Below are 27299 nucleotides of genomic sequence, written 5' to 3'. Positions count from 1 at the left end.
AGACCTGTCTGAGGTGAGATATTGTGAGATATATTCAGTCAGTATGCCCACTAGGTATTTACTATGTTCTCAGAAAACATGAATTGAATGAACTATCAGGACTTCGTTTTGTACTGTGAGGTAAACTTGCAGACGGTCCCTAAAGTAGCCTAGGCGAATATTCAGCGAATACCAAAACCTAAAACGAACTTTACCGCGCTTTAAACTTCATCCATAAATAAAGCAGCAGTAGCGCCTGTAGGAGTCAGTAAACCTCTTCCAGCAACTGCGCCGCATTTCCGCTTCCACTGGACTCAAGAGTCCCTGCAAACAGAGCTGTGAGAGGCTCAGAAGCACGAGAGACCTCGGTGTATGTCACAAACACATGCATGCCTTAAATAAGTGACGTCGAAAGTTTGTAGCAGCGCTCAGTCGGGATGCAGAATTAAAGTAAACGTGGAGGAAAGAGTTTGTTTTGGTCTTGGAGTGTTTGGCAGAAGCTCCCAGCATTAGACACCAGTACAGGTAAGAGCATGTTTATGTACTGTAAACTCATAAAGGGTCATGAATGAGCTTTATTATTCACTGGTGACGCTGAATGCTCGTATGTATATCACTTGTTTTTGTGTTTATCTTCCGGGGTCTTCAGATGAGTCTTTATTTAGGCTACCTGTTGGAAAATTTCTCTATTATTCTGCCTTTGATGTGATGATTAATAGCCTTCCAGAAACATCTCAAGTTGCTTTGTAAAAGAATGTTACAGTTCAGCCTGTTTTCTGAAATTGTACATAGAGAAACACTAAAAATATGTTAACAGAAAAGCATATTTAAATGATCCAGTAAAACCTGTTCATTGTTGACTGTTACGTTACCATAAATAGTCAATTTTACTATAAGATGTTTTTCTTTTAAATGTTGGTAAGTAGTAAGTAGCACGAAAGGATGGCTGGACATAGATTATATTACATGTGTAAAATGTTAAAATTTATTATAATGAAAATCTATCTGTCATGCTTTATTAATCACCTTATTATCTTTTTTCAGCTAGCTGTTTTATCATCTTTTATCTGTATACATATTCTAAATAAGCAATGGTAACATTTTATATCATTTGGATGTGAACTACTGATCTTTTAAGTCTTCCGATCTCTAAGGGCTTGAAATGAACATTACGTGTTTCCAAAAAAATGTTATATTATTATACAATATGTAGCATGTCATGAAATGTAAGGGATGTAAAGAGAGTTGTTAGAGTTTGATATCTTAGTTTGACACGTAGGAGGAATGTTGGAGCGCAGATGAAAAGGTATTTCAGGAATCAAAGCTTAAATTCGGAGCTCTTTGAGAGACAACAGCTGAGAAGAGATCAATATGCTCTAAAGTGGCCAGTGGAGACAATATCTACTTCACAGTCACATGTTTTCAGCTGTCACATCACATGCATAGTCAAACCATGATTGATTCTAGTGTTTTAATCAATTTTTCACATTTGGGAAGTTTTCTTTACACACTTACAGCCTTCGAAATTAATAGCCCTATTTTGAGGAATGCTGAGGTTATCTAATACCCTTTTAGGAGCCGTTCGTCCACAGCAGGGCATTTTTGTCCTTGCGTAAACAGCCTTCCCATTCTGGCTTTATGTCCACGTGGTCTTAGACATGGACGTTGTGCTTACAGCCTAGAAGATCAGAATGTATCCCTTTGACCCTGACCCTCAAATAGTGGTCAGGAAGTCATCATGACCACTGTTCTCCAAGGCCTTCTGCTGGGGAAACACATATCCTCTGTGCTGCAGGGAGGGCACATGGCACCAGTTTTTTGTGGCTGATGAGTCCCCTCCCCTATCAGCTTCATCGTCCTCTCTCTTTTAAAGAGCCCGTAATTAAACTCACCACACCGAGTTATTGGTTTAATCAAACATTCTGCTGGATATAATTGTGTTTTAGCTCTTTATTGGAGTTCCCCTTGGAAAATTAAACCGCAGATATAACAACCATCAAAACCTTCCATTGCGGATAGTGTGAATGAGTATCCCCAAATGAATGCTTACACTGTAAACAAAGATTTTTCAAAGTCGCAAATAAAACACAGATTATTGGAATATTTTTTACAAGAAAATACTATTTCGGTTTTTCTACAACTGCACAATTAATCGTTAAACACCCATGCGATATTCCCAATGAAGCAAGTAAAGACTTTGAGCGAGTCGTTGAATCATTCATTCAAGAGATTTGTTCAAAAATGCTAATTCATCCAGTAATGAAGCATGTGAAGTATTTGAATGGGTCATTGAATCATTAATTCAAACAGTTTTTTTATTAAATAAGTTAAAATTAATTAGATATTTGTTTAACCTCTAGTAAATTACATTTTGTTGTCTTTCTACTTCAAAATGAAACATACTTATTGTGTTACTTTGTAATATTTACTAGCAATTTCTAAGCAAAAATTGTTTCAAAGTAAATCCCACCCTATTTATTTTTTTCCTAGTGTACTTGGCTTGTGAATATCATTTTGGAATAAATGAATCATACTCTAGTGTTTTTTTTTTTTTTTTTGTATTAGTATAGTTTACGTCAGCTCTAGCTCTAACTCATCATCCTTCACTACTCTGTTTTTCCAGCCTGATGTTCACGAACGTTCCCATTATCTCTAGCCGACTAAACATCTACACACTCTCACACCCACACTGAGAACACAGTTGTTAAATCAACAGTTTTTGTCTCCCTTTGACCTCATTGGCTCATTCGCACAGTGCCAGGGTGTTCAGCGCAGGCTTGGGATCACTGGCCACTGAAGGGAACAAGAGCTTCTCTGTGCCTCTGTGGGTACGGGACAGCATCAGCCTGAAAGTTCAAGCTATGACTTCGCAGAAACAGAAGAAAGATCAGCTTAACACCTCACTTACTGTGTGACATAAACACTTATAATGATGACATCTTGAGCAGTTAGCCTGCATGGCAGTTGGGCTCTGTGACATCACTGCTATAGATGTCATAGTTGTAAAGATGTTATATTACTTGATGTAGAGCAGAAAATGTTTTGAAAAAAAAGAAAGAAAAAAAAACAGCTTAAATTGAACTGAAATCTCACAGTTTGGCTCAAATGTAATGTTTTTGTTATTTATTTTAAGGAGAAAGTTTGTGGAATGCATTCAAACATTGTAAAATGTGTTAACCGGAGCTGAATGGTAGCTGAAAACATAATCATATTTGTGTGTAGCATCCTCTGACATTTATGCTGCTAAGCTATATATGCCATATTCTAATAAAAATATAAAAACTGCACTATATATATATATATATACATATATATATATATATATATATATATATATATATATATATATATATAATATATATAAGCAAAATATTCATTTTCAACATTGCTAATAAAAAAAATACGTTCCTTGAGCATCAAACTAGGATATTACAATGATTTCTGAAAGATAATGTGGCAGCGAAGACTGGCTTAATGATGCTGAAAATTCAGTCTTTACATTTACATTTAAATTTATTCATTTAGCAGATGCTTTTATCCAAAGCGACTTACAGATGAGAACAATTGAAGCAATCAGACTAATGAGAGAACAACAACATCATACAAGTGCCTTGACAAGTCTCAGTTAGTCTAGCACAGAACATGTAGCTAGGTTTTTTTCTTTTTTTCAATAATAGAATAGGAATTAAAGGAATACATTTAATTATAAAATACAAAACTGACATTTTAAAAGTTTGATCATATAAATGTAATCTATCTTTGTGTGTGTGGTCGTGTGTGTGTGTGTGTGTGTGTGTGTGTGTGTGTTTGTGATAACTATATGGCAAGTACATTCTTGTCTATATTTTGACACTGACTCAATCACATGCTGTTGTTTACAGTCATTCTATTTTGGAGAGCGGACTGTGTAGGTTTCATGTCGGGGAAAAAAGAGCAGTCTTTCTGTTTTAAATATTATGCTATGTTTTGTGGCATAACACAAATTCCCAAAGATGAGATGTTGATAAGTTTGGAGTTTTTTTTAACATGAATGTGTTTGTTTCAAGGTTGACAAATCACTGATGCCTAATGGTTTATGGCATGCTGTTTGCTGTGTCCTTTGGTTTATGTGTGCCTGTTCCAATGAAACCATCTAAAAGAAGTTGCCCACATGTTTGGTGTTCCCTGTGGAGTAGTTCTTCCTGTCAGTTTTCATAGGTAATTGAAAGCAATTGTCTTTTATGTAGGTTAAGCTCTGTTTTGACCTTTTTCAAAAGCACCAGAGTTGATGTGTTAATGTGTGCCTGACACACCTCTGTGAGTGTTTGGTTGGTTTCCAAAGCATTGCTATGCCATTTTATGGTGTTATAAGTGTTTAACATGTTTCATGCAGTTTGTAGGGTGTTCTGTTTGGTTGCGAAGGCTATGTATAGTTCCTTGGTGGTTGTTAAATAAGTGTGCCCCAAGTCTGGTTAATGTCTTATAATAGCACAGCTCTCAACAAGCAGTATAATTTGAGATATTATTCATGTTGGTTGCCCATAGGTGCTGAAGTTTGTTCAGATGACATTTTCAAGTTCTATGTTTCAGAACAGTTATGACCATTATATTCCATCAGGCTCCTGGTAGATCTAACACTTTGAGAATGAGAACATTGACTTACATTGCTGTAATCCAAAGCATATGGATTCTTCTGATCAGAATGAAGTGTGACTTTTGTCGTCTTTTAGTTGAGTTTTTTCTACTGTATCATCAATGCAACGGCATGTTCTGGTGGGCCATGTTTTATTAAGTTGGAAATTAGATCATCGTTAGGGAAAAATGACCAGTGAAAACCAAGAGCGGAGATCATTCAGCCAAAGGTTCCAGTGAAGTCTTCCATTACTCCGTTTCTACTCCAAATATGTAGGCCAAAGCAGTGTGATGGTTTGTTCAGAACATGTTTGGGGGCACAAATGATGGTGTCATAGACAATACGAGAGTTTGACTAACCAAATCCAGATGCCTTCTACTTTAGCCTTGGATCTGTTACGCTGCAAATTGAGGGAAACCACATGCACCATTGCAACAGACAGTTTATTACAAGGTTTTGAAAAAAGGGTTATTTTTGAATCATTCATTTTAGGGGATTTCTAGTGTTAGTTGGCCCTCCAGTCATAAAAGAGTCTGTGAGATGTACAATCTATTAATATTTTGAATGTTGTTGGCTTGATTTCCATTTTGTACCAACATCCATTTACCATTATGTTTTTGAATGCAGTATATGTCACTGTTTTGAAAGTCTGCAGCAAATGATTTTTACCCTGGTCTCCTAATCAACCTGTTGAGTTTATTGAAATAATGACTTTGTACATTACCATACATTTATACTTGACATATCCTGATTTTATGATACTTTTAGCTGTAGAGAAGCATCATAACCTACCCAATATCATGAAATGTGACCGGTTTTTACAAGTTGGCAATTTAATATGAAATACATGATTTTTAATGAAAAAAAAAAGCTAGCATGAAGGTCCAAACTCAACACTAAACCTAACCCTCATAGGGGCCTAAGCAGATAATACAAAATTTTTTGAATGAGATTGCACAAATTCATATGAAACAATGTCATGATAGTGTGTTGATACTATAATGATCATCGGTTCCAACACTCATTTATCTTTAAAGACTTTAGTTGTAGCTTTAGTAGTTTTTTTTTTTTGTTTGTTTAAGTTTGATTAGGAGAAACTGCTGTTCACTTATCAACACTTCGACCCAAAATATGAATTGAATGTTTAAAACCGGACGTCTGTACCTAGAAATGCATGCTGCACAGTGAGATGGAGAACGGGGCCCTGGAGAGCCATCCTCACTACCTGAATGAAACCCAGCTAACTGCACACAAAGGGACCTTTTTGGCAAAGCACAGCCATCTCTTGTGTCCCTCTCTGCCAGCACTCAGTTCAAAAGCACTTTTGTGAGCCTCTATATAGTTAAGGCTTTTTCAGAATTACTACCTCACTGTGGCGATTAAAGATGTGGTTAACTACAGTATCGCTTGGCCCGGTCCTGTTCACTGTAATATTATCACTGGGAATTAGATTCTTTACTCTTAACAGGGAGGAAGCGAGTAGCTTGGGAATCTAAAGTAAAGTATGGTTTGTGCTGTTGATGACAAGTTCAAACCTGTCGCTGAAAGTCTCACTTATCAGATAGGCAGCTTCATATAGTCATCTCGTTAAACAAATGTGATTTCCCTGTTTTGCCTCAGCTTTACCTCTTAAAAAGTGTTAGACCCTTTTTTGGATCCTTTCCTGGTGTTCCATAAGGCCTGTGAGAGCTTAAGAGAGCAACTGAAGGCGATTTGTGTGGCAGCTATCCGGCCATGTTTGTCGACCTTATATAAACCCTATATGACGTAGCTTTAATGCAGTCATGAGCGTATCAGAAGTTCACCCTTCTTGTTTCCCAAGAGACTGCCTTGTCATTTAGTCATTTATTTATTTTTTATTAATGTCATTCTGCATTACAGGAATACATCTGAAAAGAGATTATTTCTTTCATATTTAGTCCTCAGGTGAACTTTTTCTGCTCATGGGGAATTAGATGCTTTATGAACCATTTCTGTTAAAGTGAGTTGTAATATCAATACCATATTCTTTATACTTTGTCGCCTTGCGGTAAATGGCACTCGGTACATGTCTGGAATTCTGAGTCCCTTTTTCCCCCTCTTTCCCCTTTCCTATTTTTAAGTGTGTTTCTTTTGGCCTAACCTTTGTCTACGTGTATGAATCTTTGGATTGAACAATAAAGGATAGCCTTTCATATGTTTTTTTGATACATGGCCAAGCTGATATGTAAACGGTCAGAAAAAAAGAAAGACCCCCCCCCCCCCAGAAATCTGATAAATGCTTAGTGTTTAGCCCTGATGTCTTAAGAACAGACTGATGTTCATGGTCACTGTCTCTATTCAAGAGTCTAAAGGCATTGACTGTAGCTACATGAGTTACTGTTTAATTTGCTTTATTGCATGGAAATTCCAAAAACCTTTAATATGTATTTTCCTGTAAATCCATCAGAAATTATTTATATTACAGGCTTTAACAACAAAAAAAATGTTGTGCATTGCTTGACATTACTTGATTGTTTTGGGTCTTGTAAAGGGTTGTGAGCCATCAAGAAAACCAGCTGAATTATAGGTTCTGTATTTGAATTGAATGCAAACAGGCTGCAAAATTGTAATTGTATTTTGAATTCAAGGAAGCCGAAAAAATTGTTTAAGCTGTTATTGTGTAGCTATAGGCAACATGAGGTGATTTATCAAAGTTTTTGCAATCTAGTTGTTGTTTTTTTCTTCTCAAATCATACAAAATTAAGCCAGACCTCAAATTGTAGGATTTACACCAGTGCCTCCCAACAGAACAGCCCTTGAAATGCATGGTTTGTGAAATCAACTAGTATGTGAGGTTGTACCACAGAGTTTGATTAGTATACAAGTAAAAGTTTTTCTTGGAAGACTTCAAAAAGGTTGCTTGCATGTTTGCATCAGTTGTATCTGATTGACTGTGGTGAACTGCTGGCTTGGTGATTCACTAATGCTACATTAGTTTTACCATCACACTTTAACATAATCTGTTTGATTGTTGAGTGAGAGTCTGCCGCAGCTGATGAATTTCAGGTGATAGACACATGGTCTGTTTTGATACATTTGATCATTTTTAACCTATACAACAGCATCCCTTATATCGGATGATAATACTGGATGGATGATTACCAGACATATACCATAGAATTTCCTTTAATGGTTCCACAAAACATTGTATTCCAGTGGTATCATGTCCAAAAAATGATCTGATTTGTATTCATCCAGTAACAATTTATTTTTCTTAGTTTTTCGTTTGGTTTCTGTTAGATGCAGCAAACTGTAGAAATGTCTTGTCAGTAATGTTTTTTGAAAGGCAGTAATTATGTACTAAGTGTGGACTCTAAATTTAGACATGAATGATATGCTTAACAGGGTCAGTCTAAAGTGTTCTGTAATTCTAGCCCGGTTTTCATGTCAATCATTAGCACTTCATTTTTAAATGGCTTAATAGCTGGATAGCTAGTCAGATTGCAAATTTTGCGCAATGTCTAAAGAACATTTTGTGCATGGCACAAGACAGCTTGGATTAATAAGAAAAATTATTGATTCATGGTTTAGAAAATACTGCCGGAATAACAAAATGCATAGGAAAAAGACGATCAAGGATGCTGCCATACTATGTGATCAAACGTGCAAATGTGATATATATTTAATTCTATTGTTGAGATGCTACTATGATTTCATTTTTTTTTTTTTTTTTTTTTTTTTGGTGGTGGTGGTGGTGGTGGTGTTTTTACCTGTGGTTGTCTCTCAGGATTTGGGCAAGATGTTTGCTCTAGTCCTGTGGTTTGGAATGTGCTTCATAATTGCTATATTGCTTTGGCTGTTTCTGGGGAGGTTGTTTTCCATTCAAAGGTGTGGCAGTGCGATGTGCTATGCAATTTCACCTCTGACAATAATCATGTAGATGTATGATTTGTGAAGGAGTAACTGACCTTCACTCAGTATAAAATAGCAAGATTTACAATTTTTTGTCATTTTATTAAAAAGCTCCTTAAGATGGTCCAATAAAACTAGATTTCACTTATTCGAAATAAAATGTTTGGTGCTTGCAGAAATCACTCCTACAGTTCTAGGGTGTTTGTTGTGGTTGTTATGAGGTTACGAAGGTCTTCTGAATTGTTGCTTACAGGCTTAAGCAAAAGAACAGAGCCCTTTTGACATGTACGTTTACACGCCTGATTTTTGAGAGAACTTGCAAGAATAAATGCATGCAGGAGGAATCTATTTAAATGAGTAGCTACAAGTCAAGTATCTTTGTGAAACTTAAGTACAAGGCCTAATTTTTGGTTCTGATTTTGAATCAAAATTTAGATTCTAGTGCTACAGAAATTACATCATAGTTAAAAAAAAAAAAAAAAATGACACACTTTAGCTTAAGGCTAAAGGTAACCACATTAGTGGCACAGCTCCATAATTTAAATCCCTGGTAGCTCTGTTAGCTTGCTAGCAAAATTTTATGTTCATAACCACTTTTCACTTGGTTGTTTTGTTGATTAACTTTATTTTAAGTGCCTACAGTGGCAGATCTGATGGGCAACCAGACATTTAAAGCTAAAATAGCCAGTTTTAGTGTGGTCGTGGTGTGCTCTCTGCTACTTGTACTGTAAGTTCAGACATTTTTCATGTGGTTCAAGTTTAGTTATGCCTGCTGTTGACCTACTGTTGTTTGAAATTAAATAGTTTAACTCTCACATTTAACAATTTTGGACTTACCTACAGAGATCAATTATATAAATAAAAGCAAGTCTGGGAAAACATGTGCTCTATTGTTTGATGGCTTAAATGATAAAGTATTTGTCGATCAGGAGAATTTCATTGAGAGGCTCTTGGAGTATTTCTGACATGAAACATTTGTGATCTTGATGGGCTGAAGCCGTTTTTACAGAAGTGATTTAATTGTTCTATAAATCTCATCGCCTCTTTTCTAAGCCTTTTAACACTTATTCAGAAGCTCGTATGCAAAGCCAAGAGTCCCCCTCTCTTTCTGCAGGGATTTATTAGCAGTGGTGGGGTGTGCAATCTGCTCAGTTTGCCAGTGTGAAAGGAAAACCGCTGGACTAATGTGAACTTGTGAACTGTAGATCTGTGGAAGATGGTGAGTGCACTTTGTTTTTCTTCGAAGGAGGAAATAAACAGGGAAAAATATTAATGTATTCAATTTTAAGAAAAAATTGTAACTTTATAATTGATGAACACATTTAAAATCACTTATGTTTTTGCATATTTTTTTTCATTGTTTTTTTCCAAGCTTTATAATGGCAGTGAATTGTGGTCAAAATTTCATAGCAAAATAAAGTGTATCCATTCGTCATTAAAAGTACTCTACATGGCTCCGGGGGTTAATAAAGGCCTGTTTAAGTGAATTGATGCACTTGTGTAAGAATGGTGTGGCATTCCAGCAGATGGCGTAGGACTTAAGTGTATTGTAAGCTCCAGTTAGAAGTAATGTATGTGGGAGCATAGAGGAGAGATCAAAACAAAACACTGCACTACATTATAAAGCTCGGAAGAGCCAGCCAGCTAGGACATTTTTTATAATAACTCTGATTGTATTTGTCTGTTAGAAGAAAGTCATGTACATCTAGGATGGCTTGAGGGTGAGTGAATCATGGGGAAATTTTCATTTTTTGGTGACGTGACGTGACATACAGCCAAGTATGGTGACCCATACTCAGAATCCGTACTCTGCATTTAACCCATCCAAAGTGCACACAAACACAGCAGTGAACACACACACACACACACCATGAACACACACCCGGAGCAGTGGGCAGCCATTTATGCTGCGGCGCCCAGGGAGCAGTTGGGGGTTCAGTTCCTTGCTCAAGGGCACTTCAGTCGTGGTATTGCCGGCCTGAGACTCGAACCTACAACCCTAGGGTTAGGAGTCAAACTATCTAACCACTAGACTAGGCCGCGACTTCCCCAGTCTATCTATTTGGTTTAACACTTTTTAACATTATTATTTCTTTGAAACTAAACATAGAAATGTCTGCTGATTCTGCTCAAATGTACAATAAAAGTTTTTTTTCTTAGACATTTTAAATAATCCAAAGGTAAGAACGTGTATAGGGAAATTGTTCATATTTAATTTTTGGACTTAACTTTTCTTATAGCAGTATCCTGTTGAGAGCAATCAATAAAGACAGAAACATTCCTGACATCATTTATTATTGGATGAAACAGATTATTTGTTCCATTGCTTAATATCATTATTTATCACTAAATTTATTTAATCATTTGAAAGTGTAATCATCAGGATTTAGAATGTTTTATTTAACTAAGTATGAGCCTTAGCAGGCAATACCAAATATGTTTTGATTTTGCAGCCATTTGGCCACACCGCCATCCACTGCTACTGACCTCCCATGAATGATATCCTCTTAGTGATGACCGTCTTTAGCCGTTCCATCCCTCATTTCTCATTTTGGTGAAAAGCCTGTCTGACCTTATAAAAAATAATTGATGCATACATTCATGCTGTATGTATAAAACATTTTCTGTTTAGTAATATAATTTATTTATTGTTAATAATTTAATTAGTTTTTAATATTATAATTTGTTTAACAATATTATTTTTTGCATTTTATTAAATTTTATTTAATTATTTAAAATATATAATTTAAAAAAAAATTTTTTTAGTACTTTAAAAATAATTTATTCCTGTGATGCAAAACTGAATTTTCAAATCTAAATCACATCGGTTGAAGTAGTTTGAGCAATCTAACCAATAGGTTTTGGATGTTTCTCACACATTTTCTACAATTACTGACTCATCAAGTCCGATGTGAAGAAATTTACAAGTTGTGTTACCGGTTGTTACATGATATAGGTGGGTGTGACAATGTATGATCTATCTCGGATGATTTATAGACATTTACTCAAACCATATGTATGTAACCTGCTCTCATCCCATGATGTTTTGCTGCTTCCTATGGGAGATTGAATGTGTCCAGCTGGTTTTGGCAGGGTGTGTTGTGATGCATTGGCTGTGTTTGGATAAGACTTTCAATGAGGGGGAACTGAATGAGCTCCACACCCATTATATGGCACTCAGCGGCAGACCAAAGAACAGAGGGTGTCAAGGAGAGGGCATGCAGTGCTGGTGTGTTTACTGAATGTAAGCCAAGTGAACCCAACATTGATGGTTGGTCTTCAGAGGGCATAGGAGAGTAATGTTGGGAGTAGATGGAAATATTTACCACAGTCTAGAAATGTGGGATTGAGATTTACCAAACACACTGATGCTTGACCTCAGCATCATTGATTTTGTGGTGTTCTGGTTGAAGGTTCTTCCTGCATGCACTGTTTTAATAATTGCTTTTGGTCAAGGTTAACATGTTTTGAGGTTAAAAGTTTCCTTAAATGTTTTGAGTAATTCTCAATTTATCAGGTTCTACAGTGTACGTAAGTTTATTAGTCAGACTATTTATATCACTTGCCCCCTTTATCAGTCAGTTCGCCCTGTTTCAGGGTTGTTTCATTATATGGAAGGTTAAAATCAATGTCAAAGGACAAATTTTTAACCGGTCATATCAGTCCAATCTTCCGTTCCATATTTTGAAGGAGTTTGATTTACTGGAAGACTTTATAATTTTCAGACCTGAGTTAAAGAAGAGCATTTATTGAACTGCTAAAGTTAAGACCGAAATCTTTGGATTTGTTTGTTTTCTACAGTTTAAATTCAGTTTTGATCATATGTGATTCCCTTTTGTATTAACCTCTATATATAGTTATTTATATTTATATAATATATATTATTATGTAATGAAATGTAATAATTTGTTATAGTGCTGTTACAGTGTTATTGTAGTAGTAGTAATAATAATAGTAATAGTTGTTGTGGTTGTTTGTTGTACAATGATGTACAGAAAATAAATTAACCCTTTAAGTTACTTTTAAGGCCTTTTAATACCAGAGCAGAAAAAGAGATTTACATTGTAGTGTATAATTGTATTTAAACATCTGTGTGGGTGTCCATGCCTACAGAGATACTTCCAGAATTCTCCCTCCAGTGCAGGAACAGAGTGGGCTGTTGTGTGACACAGCGTTACCCAAACAGGCTCATTACAAACAAGGTTAAGCCAAAAAAAAGGAAAAAAAGACTGTTGATGTTTTAAAAACTACGCACTGTGCAGACCTCTATTCCAAGCCACAACAAATATAAAAACAAGCAAAAGTCATTAATTATATGGGGTCTCAATGGAAAATTCCAGAATGGTTCTATTAAAAATGCCACGTATGGCGCTGCACTTTTTTCAGAGATAGAGAATAAGCAAGAGAGAGTAACAAGTCATTCAGTATGATCGCAGAGATCTGCTTTTGGTCCCATCTAGTTTAGCAGCACCAAGGACAGACGCCTACATGATATTGATCACATACCACACAGAATACTTTGTCAAAAATAAATGTCTTATTTCTGTCTTCACCCTGGTCAGCATCAGATTTACAGTTTGATGTCAGACGTGTTGTGAGAACTTAGAACTTAGTTTCTTTTTTACTTACTCATTTACATATTTTTATTTATATTTTTAATTTTATTTGTATTTATTTACTTTTATTTGCTTTTTTTACTTGTATTTATTTATATATTTTTTTTAATTCCTCATAAACTCATTTAATTTGCTTATTTAATTATTTACTTTATTTTATTTACTTTAGAATAAAACCAGGATATTCTAGAACTTCTAGAATCATTCTAGGAATTTCTAGAGATGGAAAAATGAAGAACTGGACATAATTATGTATCAGGAGTTGATTGGGTTATGAAAAGTGTTCACTGCATACCAGATATTTATTCAGACTAAATGTCTTTTCTACCACCATGCTTGTGTAGATATTTGGCAACGTAAAACCATATGGTTGCATCTAAAATAATACTCTATTTGGAACTGTTCACCTACACTATTTTCACCACTGAGAAAGGTTTCAGGTCCATAAAGCACATGTGGAATACTGAAAATCATTTTGTTTGGAGCCATGTGGTATTTTGCCATGCGTTTTCAAGTTTTCAGGGCATTAAAATTGTAACATTGTTGGTATGATGTCCTAAAATAGAAGCTGTTATTGGATTTTAACAGTGTGGCCCTTTTTCAAGAAAATGATTTATGTATTTAATGCTCTAATTTTTTTTATGAATCAAGGAATTTGTTGCTGCCAATAACAATCGGCACATTTGAACAGTTAGAGTTTCCCCTTCAACCTTTCAAAGGAACAACCAGAGGAATAAAAATCAGCACATTTGGTTCCACATCCACTCCAGCCTCCATCAATTTCCCTGTCAAGCCTGATGGGAGCACACCATGTTCGTTTAAATCAACAAGCAGAATTATTATTTTTTTTGCAAATGACCTACTTATTAAGAGGCTGGTTTCTTTAAAAATTTCCTTTTGTAATCCAATTAAGAAAATGGGTCTGTACGCAGTATGAAAAATAGCATTCAGTCATCAGACAGATAAGTCTGTCAAATAAGTAATTAGGTCAAAATCAGGTGTTTCTTACTCTCTCTATATAGATGAATTAAACTTCTGTGGGTTTTTCTGTGAATGGGATGGTGTGTTGAAAATCTACAGAGTGAGACTTGTGGTCTGGAGGGGCTTGCTTCCAGTCAGGTTGTCTCTTTCGGCCCGTTTAAGTTGTTTTCTGCTTTTGTTCTCCTCTACAGGGAAAGTGTCAGCTATATAGCATTAAAAATTGAGCAGGACAATATTAAAGTGAATCTCAGTAGGGTAGTAATTAACATCTTATGTAAACGGGAGTGTTTGAAATCATTGCAGCACAAACCTCAAAGTGTTTGCAAAGCACTAAAGGCTAAATTTGACATTAGACTATAAATTACAATAATGTACTGAGGTCAAGTTCAAAGTGAATGTTAATTTGGCGTAATTCAATTTATCGAGGCCCTTAAAGCATGGGTAAGAAAAGTGTCAGGGCTATAAATAGATTTAAAGTGATCGATTACCCAAAAATACACATTTTCATGTTCTTCTAAACCCGTATGATATGCTTTCTTTTAGGGGAAAAGATGATACAAAAGGACCATAAAAGCATCATAAACGCCTTCTAAAATCACTTGATGCCTTTGTGTGAGAAACAGACTGAAATTTAAGCCATTACTGCCCTTAAATCTAGACATCACCCATGTTGAGATGCCTGATTGATTGAATGAATCAGTCTTTTGAATTGTATCTTTTTAATTAATCATTTGATCTAGTTCACATAACCAGTCTGAATTATTTGTGAATAAAGACTTACATTTTGGTCAAAGGTATTGGATGACTTAAAGAAAACTTGAAATATAGTCTGATTTGTGCCATTTTTGAAATTTTAAAGCGAAACAACCAGCTGCATTCTCCAGAATATCTCATTTGTGTCCAATCCAAGAAACAACGTAATTAGTGTTCACAATAACAATAACATTGGTAAATTGACTTACAGTAACTTTCATACTTTGTGGGAACTGTCCCTTTGTCGGTGTTAAAAAGCAGTGTAGAAGTCTTATTCACACACCCATACACCATGTAATGTTGAAAAAATGGCTGCTTAATTAAGTACCAAAACTTGTGCCATGTCTATCTGCTGAGAATATAGATGTCCTGTTTGGTATGCTGGACTTGCAGGTTTCTGAAGATCCTAATTGTCCACTGTGACGGTGGTCCCTGAGGCAGGTAACTGAAGTGTTCACTGCCTGAAGCTGAGATGCATAGTAACATCTGGCTCTCTGAACAGCTGTGCGTGGCATTGCCAGGAGAGAGACCTGCACACAGATTTTGTCAGGTGTTTGTACTCCGAGGGAAAGCTAAAGAAAGCAGTTTCAGTAGAAGTTCAAGTTGATAACTCTACAATTGAGAGTTCATTGCAGCTTTCTGCAGTTTGCAGTGTGATCAAACACAACATCTGCTCTGACTTAATGTGATTGTTTTTTTCTTCAGATGGTTCAAATGAAGGGTTAAGGTCATCTTTCATTTGGATGTATTTGATGAATTAAAAAGTGAAAGGCAAGAAACAAACAAACAATGAGAGGCTTTTTGGGTATCTTGAGTGCAGCTCCAATGTGTTACATTTTGCTAAATTTCTTTCTGCTCTATCCAGTTTTGCTGGCCAAACAGGCTGGATCCTCAAAGTATGGAGTCGTAATATGAGGAATCAACATTTACTTGAAATTTTCCAATAAAAGAGCTTGATGAATGCATCGACACACAAACATCCACATTTATACGTCAGTGACACCATCATAAACTTGATATAATTAAGCCCAATCGCAGTGAGATGACAAAGAGAGCTACTTCTGTTCTCAATGTTAGAACGAGTGTAAGACGTTTATTTTAACTGTGTACCTTATATATAGATTTGCTTACATAAGCAGCACTTACATAAATTCTCAACCCCTGGAAGCAATGCTTTTATAACAGTGGTAAATAGAGACAAATGAGCATCTCATTTTAGATTATTTTATAAGATTCATGCAGGTGCTTCATGGATTGGGAAACAAATAACCAACTACAAACTAGGTCAGTCAGACTCTAGTGCCTTTTATTAGCAAATAACACCGTCTGCTGTGCTGATTTTGGACAAACTTCTGGGGAATTTAGGAATACATTTCATAAGAAAGTTGATTATTTTTTGGGACATGAATTATGATGCTTTTATTAAATAATGAACAGTTAAAGTGGCTGTATCAGCTTTGTTTGGGAAGGATATGGGGATCTGTATTGCACTGACACCAGGCAAGGTTTGTCTCAGTCTTAATGGCTATGTGTGTTTTGTTTAAAGATTCCTTGCCATGTAGCAGATACTTTTCATCCAAAGCAATTAGTATCCTGATTGCAGTTAGCTTCCCCCTAGAGAAGACGGCCAAGGACACAGTGTTGATTGCGATGGCAGTAATAGATCCTGCAACGTTTCTGTTAGCAGTCCATGTTATTAACCATAAAGCCCTCTTGTTTTCTTTTTTTTCTTCGACCTGATGTATTTGCTTTCAGTGGTTGGCCTGTATGTCCAGCCCCCAAAGATTATTCAGAAATTGGATTTAACCTTTTGACTGTTTTCTGTATTCTCTTTATGAAGGTTCCCTTTCAGCAAACCTCTCCAGTCTGCTCTTATGTTTTTATTGCAATTTTCAGTGAGGGTCAAAGTTGATCTCATGTTTTTTAGCAGGAAAGGTTTCTACACGATCAGGGTTGCCAGTCTCTCTTGTGTGTGAACACAGAGGCAGTGTGCTTTGTGGTGAACATGTAGCCTGCAGTAATGGTTCGCCTGTCCATCTTAGATTGTACCTAGATTATTTAATAAGTCTCTTATGCTCATATGTGACCCCAGACCACAAAACCAATCCTAAGTCACTGGCCAAAAAAAAACAACATTGAATGTGTCAAAATTATCAGTTTTTCTTTTATGCCAAAAATCATTAGGATATTAAGTAAAGACCATATTCCATGAACATATTTTGTCAGTTTCCTTCTGTAAATATATCAAAACTCACTGCATTGCTAAGAATTCATTTGGACAACTTTAAAGGTGATTATCTCCGTATTTAGATTTTTTTGCACCCTCATATTCAAATTGTTGTTTCTTTGCCAAATATTGTCCGATCCTAATATACTATACATCAATGGAAAGCTTATTTATTCAACTTTCAGATTATGTATAAATCTCTGAAAGAAATTGACACTTAAGGCTGGTTTTGTGGTTCACAGTCATACGCTCTAACATTATAAAACACTAAAACTGTTTTTTCAGGATTCTTTAATGAAAAGAAAATTCAAACACCATTTATTTAAAGTATTTTTTTGTCCCAAAAAAAAAAACTGTCACTTTTGATCAATTTAATACATCCATGCTGAATAAAATTAGTAATTACTTTCAAAAGGGAATACCACAGCAACAACAGCAACTTGCCCTTGAACTTTTGAAGAATTGTACTGTATACACTTTACTTTTTACTAATGTTTCAAGAGATCAATTAATGTACACATTTAGCATATTCAAAGGTGCATTACAAGTAATACCCTGCATCGATTTGCATCACCATTATATCGTTTCCAGTAATTCTTAAAAACTTCTAGAATTTGTGGTTGTTATGTAAGTTTCCATTTCTGTGATATCTTTAACTGGGTAGATTCTCCAACCATTTATGAGTTATAGTCCTTTTTCCCCACTTGTTTCCAATAATGTTTTAAACAGATATCAGCACTTGCTATTTATTTTGGAGAAAAAAAAAACAAAGAAAGGCATTCAGAGAGTAAAAAAATGACTAATAAACCTCACATCTTCACAGAAAGTATTTGTCTTTGAACATTGCCAAAAAATGTATTAATAATTTCTCCAGCAAAGAAACACAGTACAAAGCTATAAAAAAAAATCTCTTGGGGTAATAAAAACTTTTCTAGCAGAAATAATGCTTGTTCTTATTGGTATAATTTTAAACATTGCAGTTTAGGTTGCAAATGTTCAAAGTGTTTATCCACGTCTCTCATCTGTAGCAGAGTTACAAAACTGAATCCAAGTTACAGTATATCAATCCTGTTTTCCATGTCTGGAGCTTCAGGACCCATTTCTCCTTATCTAGGTTCTAAATTTGGATGGTTTCCCTCTATGAGGGTGAGTCAGAAGGATTTGATCATGAGATATATGGCGTGTGTGTCACAGCGAGTGCTTTTGGAAACATCAATTGAACTCATTGTTCTAATCATTTTGCTAAGTGCACATCTTTCATGCATGTTGCTTAATTTGTAAGTTATGTGAGCTGTGTTTCTGATCTCTGTACATTTGTCGCCACATGTACTATCTCCAGTGAGGGAGTCAGCGTGTTGACATGAAACCCCCAGAGCATGTGTCGGATGACCAGGCTTGATTTAGCCAGGGTGTGGAAGTGCAACTGGCTAATAACTATTCAAGCACTGTTTTTCCTGGCCTTTCTTTGACCCTCTGCATGGATGTATCTTCAAGAGCAGGAACGTGACCAGGGGGTGAGTGTTGACTCAGGCTAGATTGTCTTTAACCTTATTCATATTTGGCTGTGGGTGTGCTCAACTGTTGGGGATGAGTGAGATCTGAAGGCCAAAGATAAATAAAGTGCATTTATAGAAACTAAGACCTCTAGTAAATGCCTCATTCTGTGTTAAAGTCTAGGAACACAATACATGTGGCAGAAGTTTGGTTGTATTTAAACTCAATAACTTTTTCTCAACTGAATGCAGTTATTTAGAGTTGTTCTCCTGTGAAATATAGCAGCTTTTTCTAAACAGATGTTACAGTGTTCGTAGTTTACTTGTAGTGAGTGCCATCTAGTGATGACAAGCTGGCAGTATCTTTCCAGAATCTTATTAACAATCCCACAAAGCAGCATTCAACTTTGAGTGGTTACTTCAGTTATAGAACCAAAGAAAAAGTGTTTTAATTAGGTAAAAGCATTACTTTGAGTAGTATTTCTACTCCTATGCATTATATATATATATATATACATATTTATATATATATATATATATATATATATATATATATATATATATATATATATATATGTATATGTATTTCTGCTCCTATGCATATATATATATATATATATAAATAAAATGCATAGGAGCAGAAATGTTATATTTAAATATACTTTGGCTCATAATGAATGCTATAAACATTGATAATCTCAAATTATGTATGCTATCAAGGCATATCTAGGGATAACCCAGTCGGTAAAAAAAAAATCTAAAACTTATATGGAAAGTGGTCTCAGACAGGGAAAACGATGGTTTTAAGGACCTTTTTTTTTTTTTTTTTTTTTTTTTTTTAAATCTATTGTCTCTACGGCTTTATTGTGAGTTTAGAATCCAACAAGCTATAGTAACTGGAAATGCTTTAATTTACGTTAAATCACACCTTTAGGTATGTGTGATGTTTCTAGTAAAGATATCATCTAGCAGAACCTCTGCAGCTTGTGCAAAAATCAATACCGCTCAAATTGAAATCTGTCGACAGCTCTGCTGTGGCGCTGGAGGAAGCAGTCGAGGTAATTGGAAACTCCAGAAGCAGCACATTTGATATTTGTTCACAGGCAAGGAACTCCCACGGGCCATTTATTCATATCATATCATATGGGTACAGGATGGGCATCCCTGACTCAAAATCAATGTGATTGTCCGATTACACTGAAGATAGACTTATTACTTGCTCGATCGATTGTGATTCCATCCACTAGAGGGCAACATACAGTTTGATTTCAAATAAATGTGTTTCACTATAATCTGCCCTAGCATGCTCATAATGTACACCAGCAAGTTACTAATAATAGGCTAAGACATTTGCACCTATTTGTTCTCCCATCTAACATCTGTTTAACAAGCTGTTTCCAGTTTGCAAGGTCCTTCTTCATTATACTCAGAACAGGACGAAAGAGACCATCAAATTAGACCAAATAAGTCCTGGGACAGGCAGATCCATTCATTAAATGGGTCATGAACTGCTTTTTTTATTATTTTGAACTGTTCTCTGTGGTACTCTTATAATGTTATCAAGATTTTACATAGAAAAACATAATAATTCAGAAGCAATAGGCTATTTTCTGTCCTATTTTGACCTCCTCACCAGAGCGCTCTGTTTGGATAGGTGTGGCAGATTGAAAACTCTGAAGTAACCGCCAACTGCTATGATTGGTTAACAATTGTGTATGTTTGACAGACTAAATCCTTCATAGATAAATAAATACGATCTGTAATAACAGACTAAGCAATAGTGAGCACATAATAAAATCAGTTACATTCACTTGTGTGGTTCGACATTACTGCTGAATCCAATATATTCGGCACAGTATCGTCTTTTACTTTCAATCTTTCTGAAAATCTTGTTGTCTTTGGAGCATCTTTATTGTTTGGTTTCTGCTTAGACCTGCATTTGCCTCATTGTTTACACTTCATGTGCAAATCAGTGGGCGGGGCTAAACAGGCAGTGATGTAGAAGCAGGCGTTAATCATCTTCTGTGGAGGCGGGGTTAGCCACACTATTATTTCATAAAATGGCACATTCTACAACCTGTTGTTTTAGCAGACTGGCATCAGCAGTTTTTAGACTAACAAGAAAGTTTTGAGATCTTAAACTTACAGGAAGTTTTTATAGTACTGTGACCCCTTATATGTCAAAAGATCAAGGACATTTTAATTTCTCAATTAATGACCCCTTTAAATAGATCGAAGGAACAGTTTACCCAGAAAAAATGTGTTGAAAATGTACTCAATCCTCAGTCCAACCGAGATATAGATGAAATAGTTTCTTCACCTGGCCTAATGGTTAGAGGGTTGGACTCCCAATCAAAGGGTTGTGAGTTCGAGTCCCGGGCCGGCAGGAATTGTGGGTGGGGGGAGTGCATGAACAGCTCTCTCTCCACCTTCAATACCACGACTTAGGTGCCCTTGAGCAAGGCATCGAACCCCCAACTGCTCCCCGGGCGCCGCAGCATAAATGGCTGCCCACTGCTCCGGGTGTGTGTTCACAGTGTGTGTGTGTGTGTTCACTGCTCTGTGCGTGTGCATTTCTGATGGGTTAAATGCAGAGCACAAATTCTGAGAATGGGTCACCATACTTGGCTGAATGTCACTTCACTTCACTTCACTGGATCAGATTTGGAGAAATGTACTATTACATCACTAACCAATAGATCCTCTGCAGTGAATGGGTGCCGTCAGAATTAGACTTCAAACAGCTGATAAACGTCTCTTTTCAAGACGTTTCAACTTTAAACCTTTGCTTCTGGTCAAAATTTTCCATAATAATGCTTCCTTCAGTGAAAAAGTCCATCCTCTGTTGTCCATCTAAATTGACAATATATTTGTTTAAAACTGACTAACACTTGATCTGTGCTTATTTCTCTCCTGGGTTAGATGAGATGACTTTTTGTTTTTGTTTTTGTTTTTCACTGGAGAAAGCAATATTATAGTCTGGGGACTAGTATTTAGCCGGAAGAAAGAGTTAATAATTTCTTAATGATGGTTTTGTTGTTGTTGTTTTTTCAATCACAGGATAGTAATTGATGGATTGTAGTCAAGTGGATTACTTATTGATTTTTTAAAATATTTTTTAATGATGTTTTTAGCAGCTGTTGGAATCTCATTCTGTCGGCACCCATTCACTGGATCCATCAGTAAACAACTGATGTAATAGAACTCTTTTTCAAATCTGTTGACGAAGAAACAAACTCATCTACATAGTGGATGACCTGAAGGTGAGTCAATTTTATTCTAATTTGTGAACTATTCCTTTAAATATAGACCCTTCCCTGGACTTTGTACGTGGTCTCAGCATCTGGTCTCCATGTGATAGCTAGATTGAATGTGTGCGAATGCAGCTTGTGACTCCCATAGCCAGTAGTGTGTGTGTGCATCTGAGTAAGAGTAACAGAATCCCAACGTGATGCACCGGGATGCTTTAACAGAGTAAATATAGCCACAGCAGGCAAGGCGAGAGGCCCTCATTGCCCCTGACTATCCTTCTCGAAGAGTGAGAGAGGAAATCACCAGCCACTCTTACAGTATTAATCGCCCATCTTTAAATCCTTTAAGGCAGGATGTACTGTATCATGTTACGAAACATCCATATGATTTTGAGCCTGATTTCCCTCATTATTGATAAATGCATTGAATCAGTGTGGTCAACTTTGCTTTTTAGGTAGGTCCACACATCACTTTGGCAAATCAGGATTCAGATCTTTGGCACTTTGGCAAATCCCACTGCTCCTAAACTGGTCCTGAATTAAGGCCCCCCAGCGTCTCCAGGCTGCATTACTTCAGCCATCGGGTCAAGGCTTGTGACTGACTGCATACAGCCTGGAAGGATTGATTGGAGAGCTGCAGGTCATAACTATGTTGATGATGCCATGGTAAGTCTATTATTATCAGCACTGGCCAGATCACCATTCCTTTTATGGGCTCATTAAATGTGTTGGGTCGTTATGGTCGTACATCAAGGTGACTCAAGGGAGGGGTCTTTTTTTTCACAGCAAAGGTTTATAGTCAAAAATCTGCTGATGCAAGGCAGGATTTTTTATTTGTGTGGCTTGGGCTTTGTAAGTATGTTTGTTGGAGTTACAGCACACATGGATCAGTTCATCAAAAACTGTTGACATCCTCAGTGATTCAAAATGCTTTAAAATGTATTTATTAGCCCATTAAGTTGGACTTGGTAAACAGCATCTGTGTTCTTTTTGGTTGTCAAACGCTCTTCCAGTTCCAAATTAACTTTCTGATGGAATGACGGGAAGTCATTTTTTGATCGTGTGATGGGAAGTCGTATTTTATTGTATGTCGGGAAGAAATTAACACAACGAAAATCTCATCCGTAACTTTTAAATTGTAGTATATACATAAAAAAAAAAAAAAAAAAAAAAAAAACAATTCAATTCAAACTTTTGGGGTCACTAAGATTGTTAATGTTTTTAAAATAACTCTCTTATGCTCACCAATGCCGCATTTATTTAATTAAAAATACAGTAAAAACAGCAATACTCTGAAATATTATTACAATTTAAAATAGCTATTTTCTGTTTAAATATATTTAAATATATATATTTATTCCTGTAATAAAACAGAATTTTCAACATGATTACTCCAGTCTTCAGTGCCACATGATCCTTAAGAAATCATTCTAATATGCTAATTTGGTGCGCAATCAAAATTGTGCTGCTTAATATTTTTGTTGGAGCCATGAAATAGAAATCTTTTGTAACAAATGCCACTTGATCAATTGAATGTGTCCCATGCTTTAAAAAGCGTTAATTGATTTTTAAAAATCCAAACTTTTGAACAGTAGCATTTTCCTTTCCTTTCCTTTCCTTTCCTTTCCTTTCCTTTCCTTTCCTTTCCTTTCCTTTCCACTCCTTTCCTTTCCACTCCTTTCCTTTCCACTCCTTTCCTTTCCTTTCCTTTCCACTCCTTTCCACTCCTTTCCACTCCTCTCCACTCCTCTCCTTTCCTTTCCTTTCCACTCCTTTCCACTCCTTTCCACTCCTCTCCTTTCCTTTCCTTTCCACTCCTCTCCTTTCCTTTCCTTTCCACTCCTCTCCTTTCCACTCCTCTCCTCTCTTTTGAAATAACAAGAATCTCCTTGTTTGTGTGGCTCAGTTCGGTTAGGTCAGTTTTCTTATGTCCTAATGCTTTTTCTAGCATTTCTCAGAGCACTGGGTCTCGTCATGTTCACAGGGAGCAGGCGAATTTGCTTCATCATTTGCTTCCCACCATGAAGGTAACTGCATAACTGAGATCCCGTTGCATGTAATGCCAGTCTTTGAAATGATGAAAGACACCCGTAAAGTTGGAATCTTGTTGCCACAGAAATCTGTCACGCATGTTGGCTGGGGCCTGATTAATACCCATGTGAAAATTCTTCTCAACATGACTGGAGTTCGCTTCTGCAAACTGAGCATGCCATTTAAAACCGATTTCAGAATTCCTATATAAGCACTGGGTGCGTTTATCACCTTCCTTGGTTTCCTATGCCCAATGACACACTACCTGATTATGATCTCCTCCTGTTTAAAGCTGTTAAGTCCTCTGGAGCATGGAAACATCTAGAAGTTTTCTTCATCTAGAATAGTCATAAATATGCAGCAGAATGTTCTGCTGTTCAGAAGGTCTGTCAGGATTCATTAAGGATGGCCCGTGGTCATTGTACGGCTGTTTTTGACCAGTTGCTTGGGAATCTTAATGAGGAGGGGGGCACCAAACATGCTGTTACATCCCAGTATGCTTGTCATTTGCTGTTAATTTTGTGTATTTGTGTGTGTGTGTGATTGTTTCCCTGATGCCCAACAGCCTGCTGGGAAATGTAACTTTTGTCTGTTTTCCTCTGTTACTCCCTGTCCTCTCTCAGGAGTCTAACTGATGCCACCTGTCCCTCATCAGAGTTGTGTAGAGGAGCTTGCATTTGAACAGAGGAAGCTGGCTGTTCTCCAGAGAAAGTATAGCCAGTGTATTTTCCCAGAGTTATTGAATGTTGTGTGCTCTAAGCCTCAGAAAGCCTGTTGTATGACTGTGTGTAATTGCCCCATTGTTACCTACATACACAGAAGAGAGGTGGGTGCCACCATGCCCTTAGCCAGCTATGAGATCACCGAGGTCTGGACGTCTGTGTTTGTCTGTGGTGTACTTTGTGAAATAATTGCCTAATATAGTATTAATTCTACCTTGGTGTTGCAAATATATTGCACGGCACCATGATTAAACTTAAGCCTCCATATTTGAGCTGCCTCAGCCGTCTGTGACGGTGACAGTCACCGCTCGTCAATGAAAAAAAATCTTTTTAGATAACCAATCAGATCAATGTAGGTGGGCTTTATGTTCAAAGAAGCTGCATATTGTATATATAGCATATTGCATATTGTATATATAGCATATAACACAATGCTTCAGTTTGGCTAAAAAGTGCAGGATTAAAATAAGATAAAAAGTGTGGGATGAGATGCAAATAGTCAAACATTTCATATCTGACAGCTGTTTTATGATAGAAATCTTAAGCAACTGACAAAAATAGTTAGGAATACAAACTAATAAACTGGTTTAATTTTGCCATTTTAAATTGAGGTGATTAATGTAATGTGATTTGTAACTGTCAGTGTGAGGGGGCAAGAAATAATATTAACTAAGCCGTTTTCATATATTAAGCAAATTACTCATTATAAATACACACTTTTGAGAATTTATTAAACTTAATACATTGCTTTCAATTTAATGGGACTTCTGTAATATTAAAACCCTGGCTACAGTCCTGGGTGCCATTTTTGTTTTTACTTACATTAGTTAGTAAGGTAGTCAGGGAAGAGATCTGGGGCCGTATGTATAAAACCACTCAGAGTAAAATTTTAGTCCTTCTAAGTGTGTCAAACTTTTAAGAATGACAACATTTTACTCTTATTCCTAGACTTAAGAATAAGAGTGATTCATAAAGGTTCCTTAAGCCCCTTTCACACTGCCATTCCGGCAAATACAGGGGTAAAGTGTTCCTGTAATTGTTCCCTGGTCGCTAGATTTGGCACTTTCACACTGCCAGTGATGAACCGGTATATGTGCGTGCTTTCACACACAACCCTTGAAGATCCCGTAACGACACGTGACATCAGCGCGTGACGTGTAATGTACGAGTCGACAACATTAGGCACGTTATACTTTCACTGAAGCAAGCAAACGATCTCTGCGTCAGCGCGGAAAGTGAGGAACTAACTGATCTCTGCTTCATTACAGTTTGCACATATGTTTTCGTCGCGAATGTTGATCTTCCTTCAAAACAGCCGGTAAAAAAGTCATCCCTTCGATACGGAATTAGATCTGGCTTTTGTTCACACAGCGCTCGTTCCGGATCGATTACCGCAATGTTACTATGTCCCCGACCCGGGTTCGATTCGGTAATCAATTCCGGGACGTGGTTGCTTTCACACAGAAGGCGACCAGGCAATGTTACGGGAATATTGCGGGTCCGACGTGCAGTGTGAAAGGGGCTTAAGTGTTAAGACTAGGTCTCAGCTCCTAAATTATTTAAGAGCGATGAAGAGTTCTCCTAACTTAGTTAGGGGTAACAAGATGACATCAAAGAGGAGACACACCCTTTCAAATTAAAATATTACTTATTGGAGTTTTATGATTTATATGGACTTAATAAAACTATGTAAACTTGATTGTCAAGATCAAAAAGGTGTTTTTTTTTCTTCTTTTTTTATTGACAAAGAAAGTGTGCGCACATGGGGGAGTTTCTGTGCAGCAGGGACTAGAGAACTTGTCAGGATAGAAAGAAAAATGGATGAGGCAAAATACAGTCAAATTTTTTTAGGAAAATCTGGATCATATATATATTATTGAACTTGTTTGTTGTTTAGCTATCCTATATAATATATTTCTGACCAGGCTTGCAGTAAACAATCCTAATTTTGATTATTTTTGTTCTGGGAAGCTCTTTTGGCAGTCACAGCGGTTCTGCAGTATGTAGTTAAAAAATAAAAGCTTTAACTAATTAAATAGCAGTGCTCTGAGAAACCCCACTTTCATTGCACTCTATTATAATGCAACGAAAGGCAGTAATTAAGACTCTGGTTGTCTTTGCTTTTAAAGCTGTGGTTTCTAAGGTTCAAGTTCTAGGCTGGTATCCTGTAGATAACAGGCATGCTCTTTGGGAAGAGAGATCCATTACCTATAGAGCTACCTTCATCCTCTATCATGATTGTGCGAAGATGCGATGCCTTTGAGCAAAGAAGCACTTAAACCCAGGCTCCTTGAGGTGACCTATCCCTGCAATGCACTGTAAGTCACTTTGAATAAAAGCATCTGCAATGTGACTGATAACTACCACAACACACTGTAGCACAAAAAAAAAAAAAAAACTATTTCTGTTTAGTGCAATTTCATACATGTGGTTAAAGCTGCATGATTTAAGTAAAAAAGAAAAAAAAAATCCAGGTTTCCTGTGCTTGTTTAGGGCCAAACAATGTTGTTATTTAATATATTAATATGATTATATGATGATGATGATAGTAGATGATAATAGTCTTACATATTTATTTTACAGTAAAGTATTATAATAGTCAATAATAATAATAATAATAATAATAATAATAATAATAATAATAATAATAATAATAATTGCTATATAAAAATATGAAACAAAATAAGAAATATTAACTGTTGAAATATTTTACTGTAAAATAAACATTTAAGAAAAAAATAAATAAATGTCATTATCAATA

The 27299-nt window shown here is 36.3% G+C and overlaps 1 protein-coding gene across 3 annotated transcripts in view; it reads left to right on the top strand.

Moving 5' to 3' along the window:
• Positions 1-210: 210 nt before the first annotated feature.
• The window catches only part of LOC113061535 (tetraspanin-9-like), a 163503-nt gene continuing 136414 nt past the window's right edge, over positions 211-27299 (top strand). The window contains exon 1 of one of the 3 annotated variants that reach the window (XM_026230708.1): positions 211-504. Coding sequence is in view for 1 of the 3 variants with exons in the window: in XM_026230706.1 (XP_026086491.1) it covers positions 22449-22451 (3 nt within the window). In the remaining 2 variants the exon portion in view is untranslated. Of the gene's footprint in view, positions 505-22133; positions 22452-27299 lie in introns of those variants that run through there. The other 2 variants (XM_026230707.1, XM_026230706.1) reach the window with 2 other exon arrangements.

This window comes from Carassius auratus, chromosome 43 (genome assembly GCF_003368295.1).
Source record: "Carassius auratus strain Wakin chromosome 43, ASM336829v1, whole genome shotgun sequence".
NCBI classification, from domain to species: Eukaryota; Metazoa; Chordata; class Actinopteri; order Cypriniformes; family Cyprinidae; genus Carassius; species Carassius auratus.
Note: the sequence above shows the minus strand (reverse complement) of the source record. Positions and strands in the feature narration are given on the sequence as shown.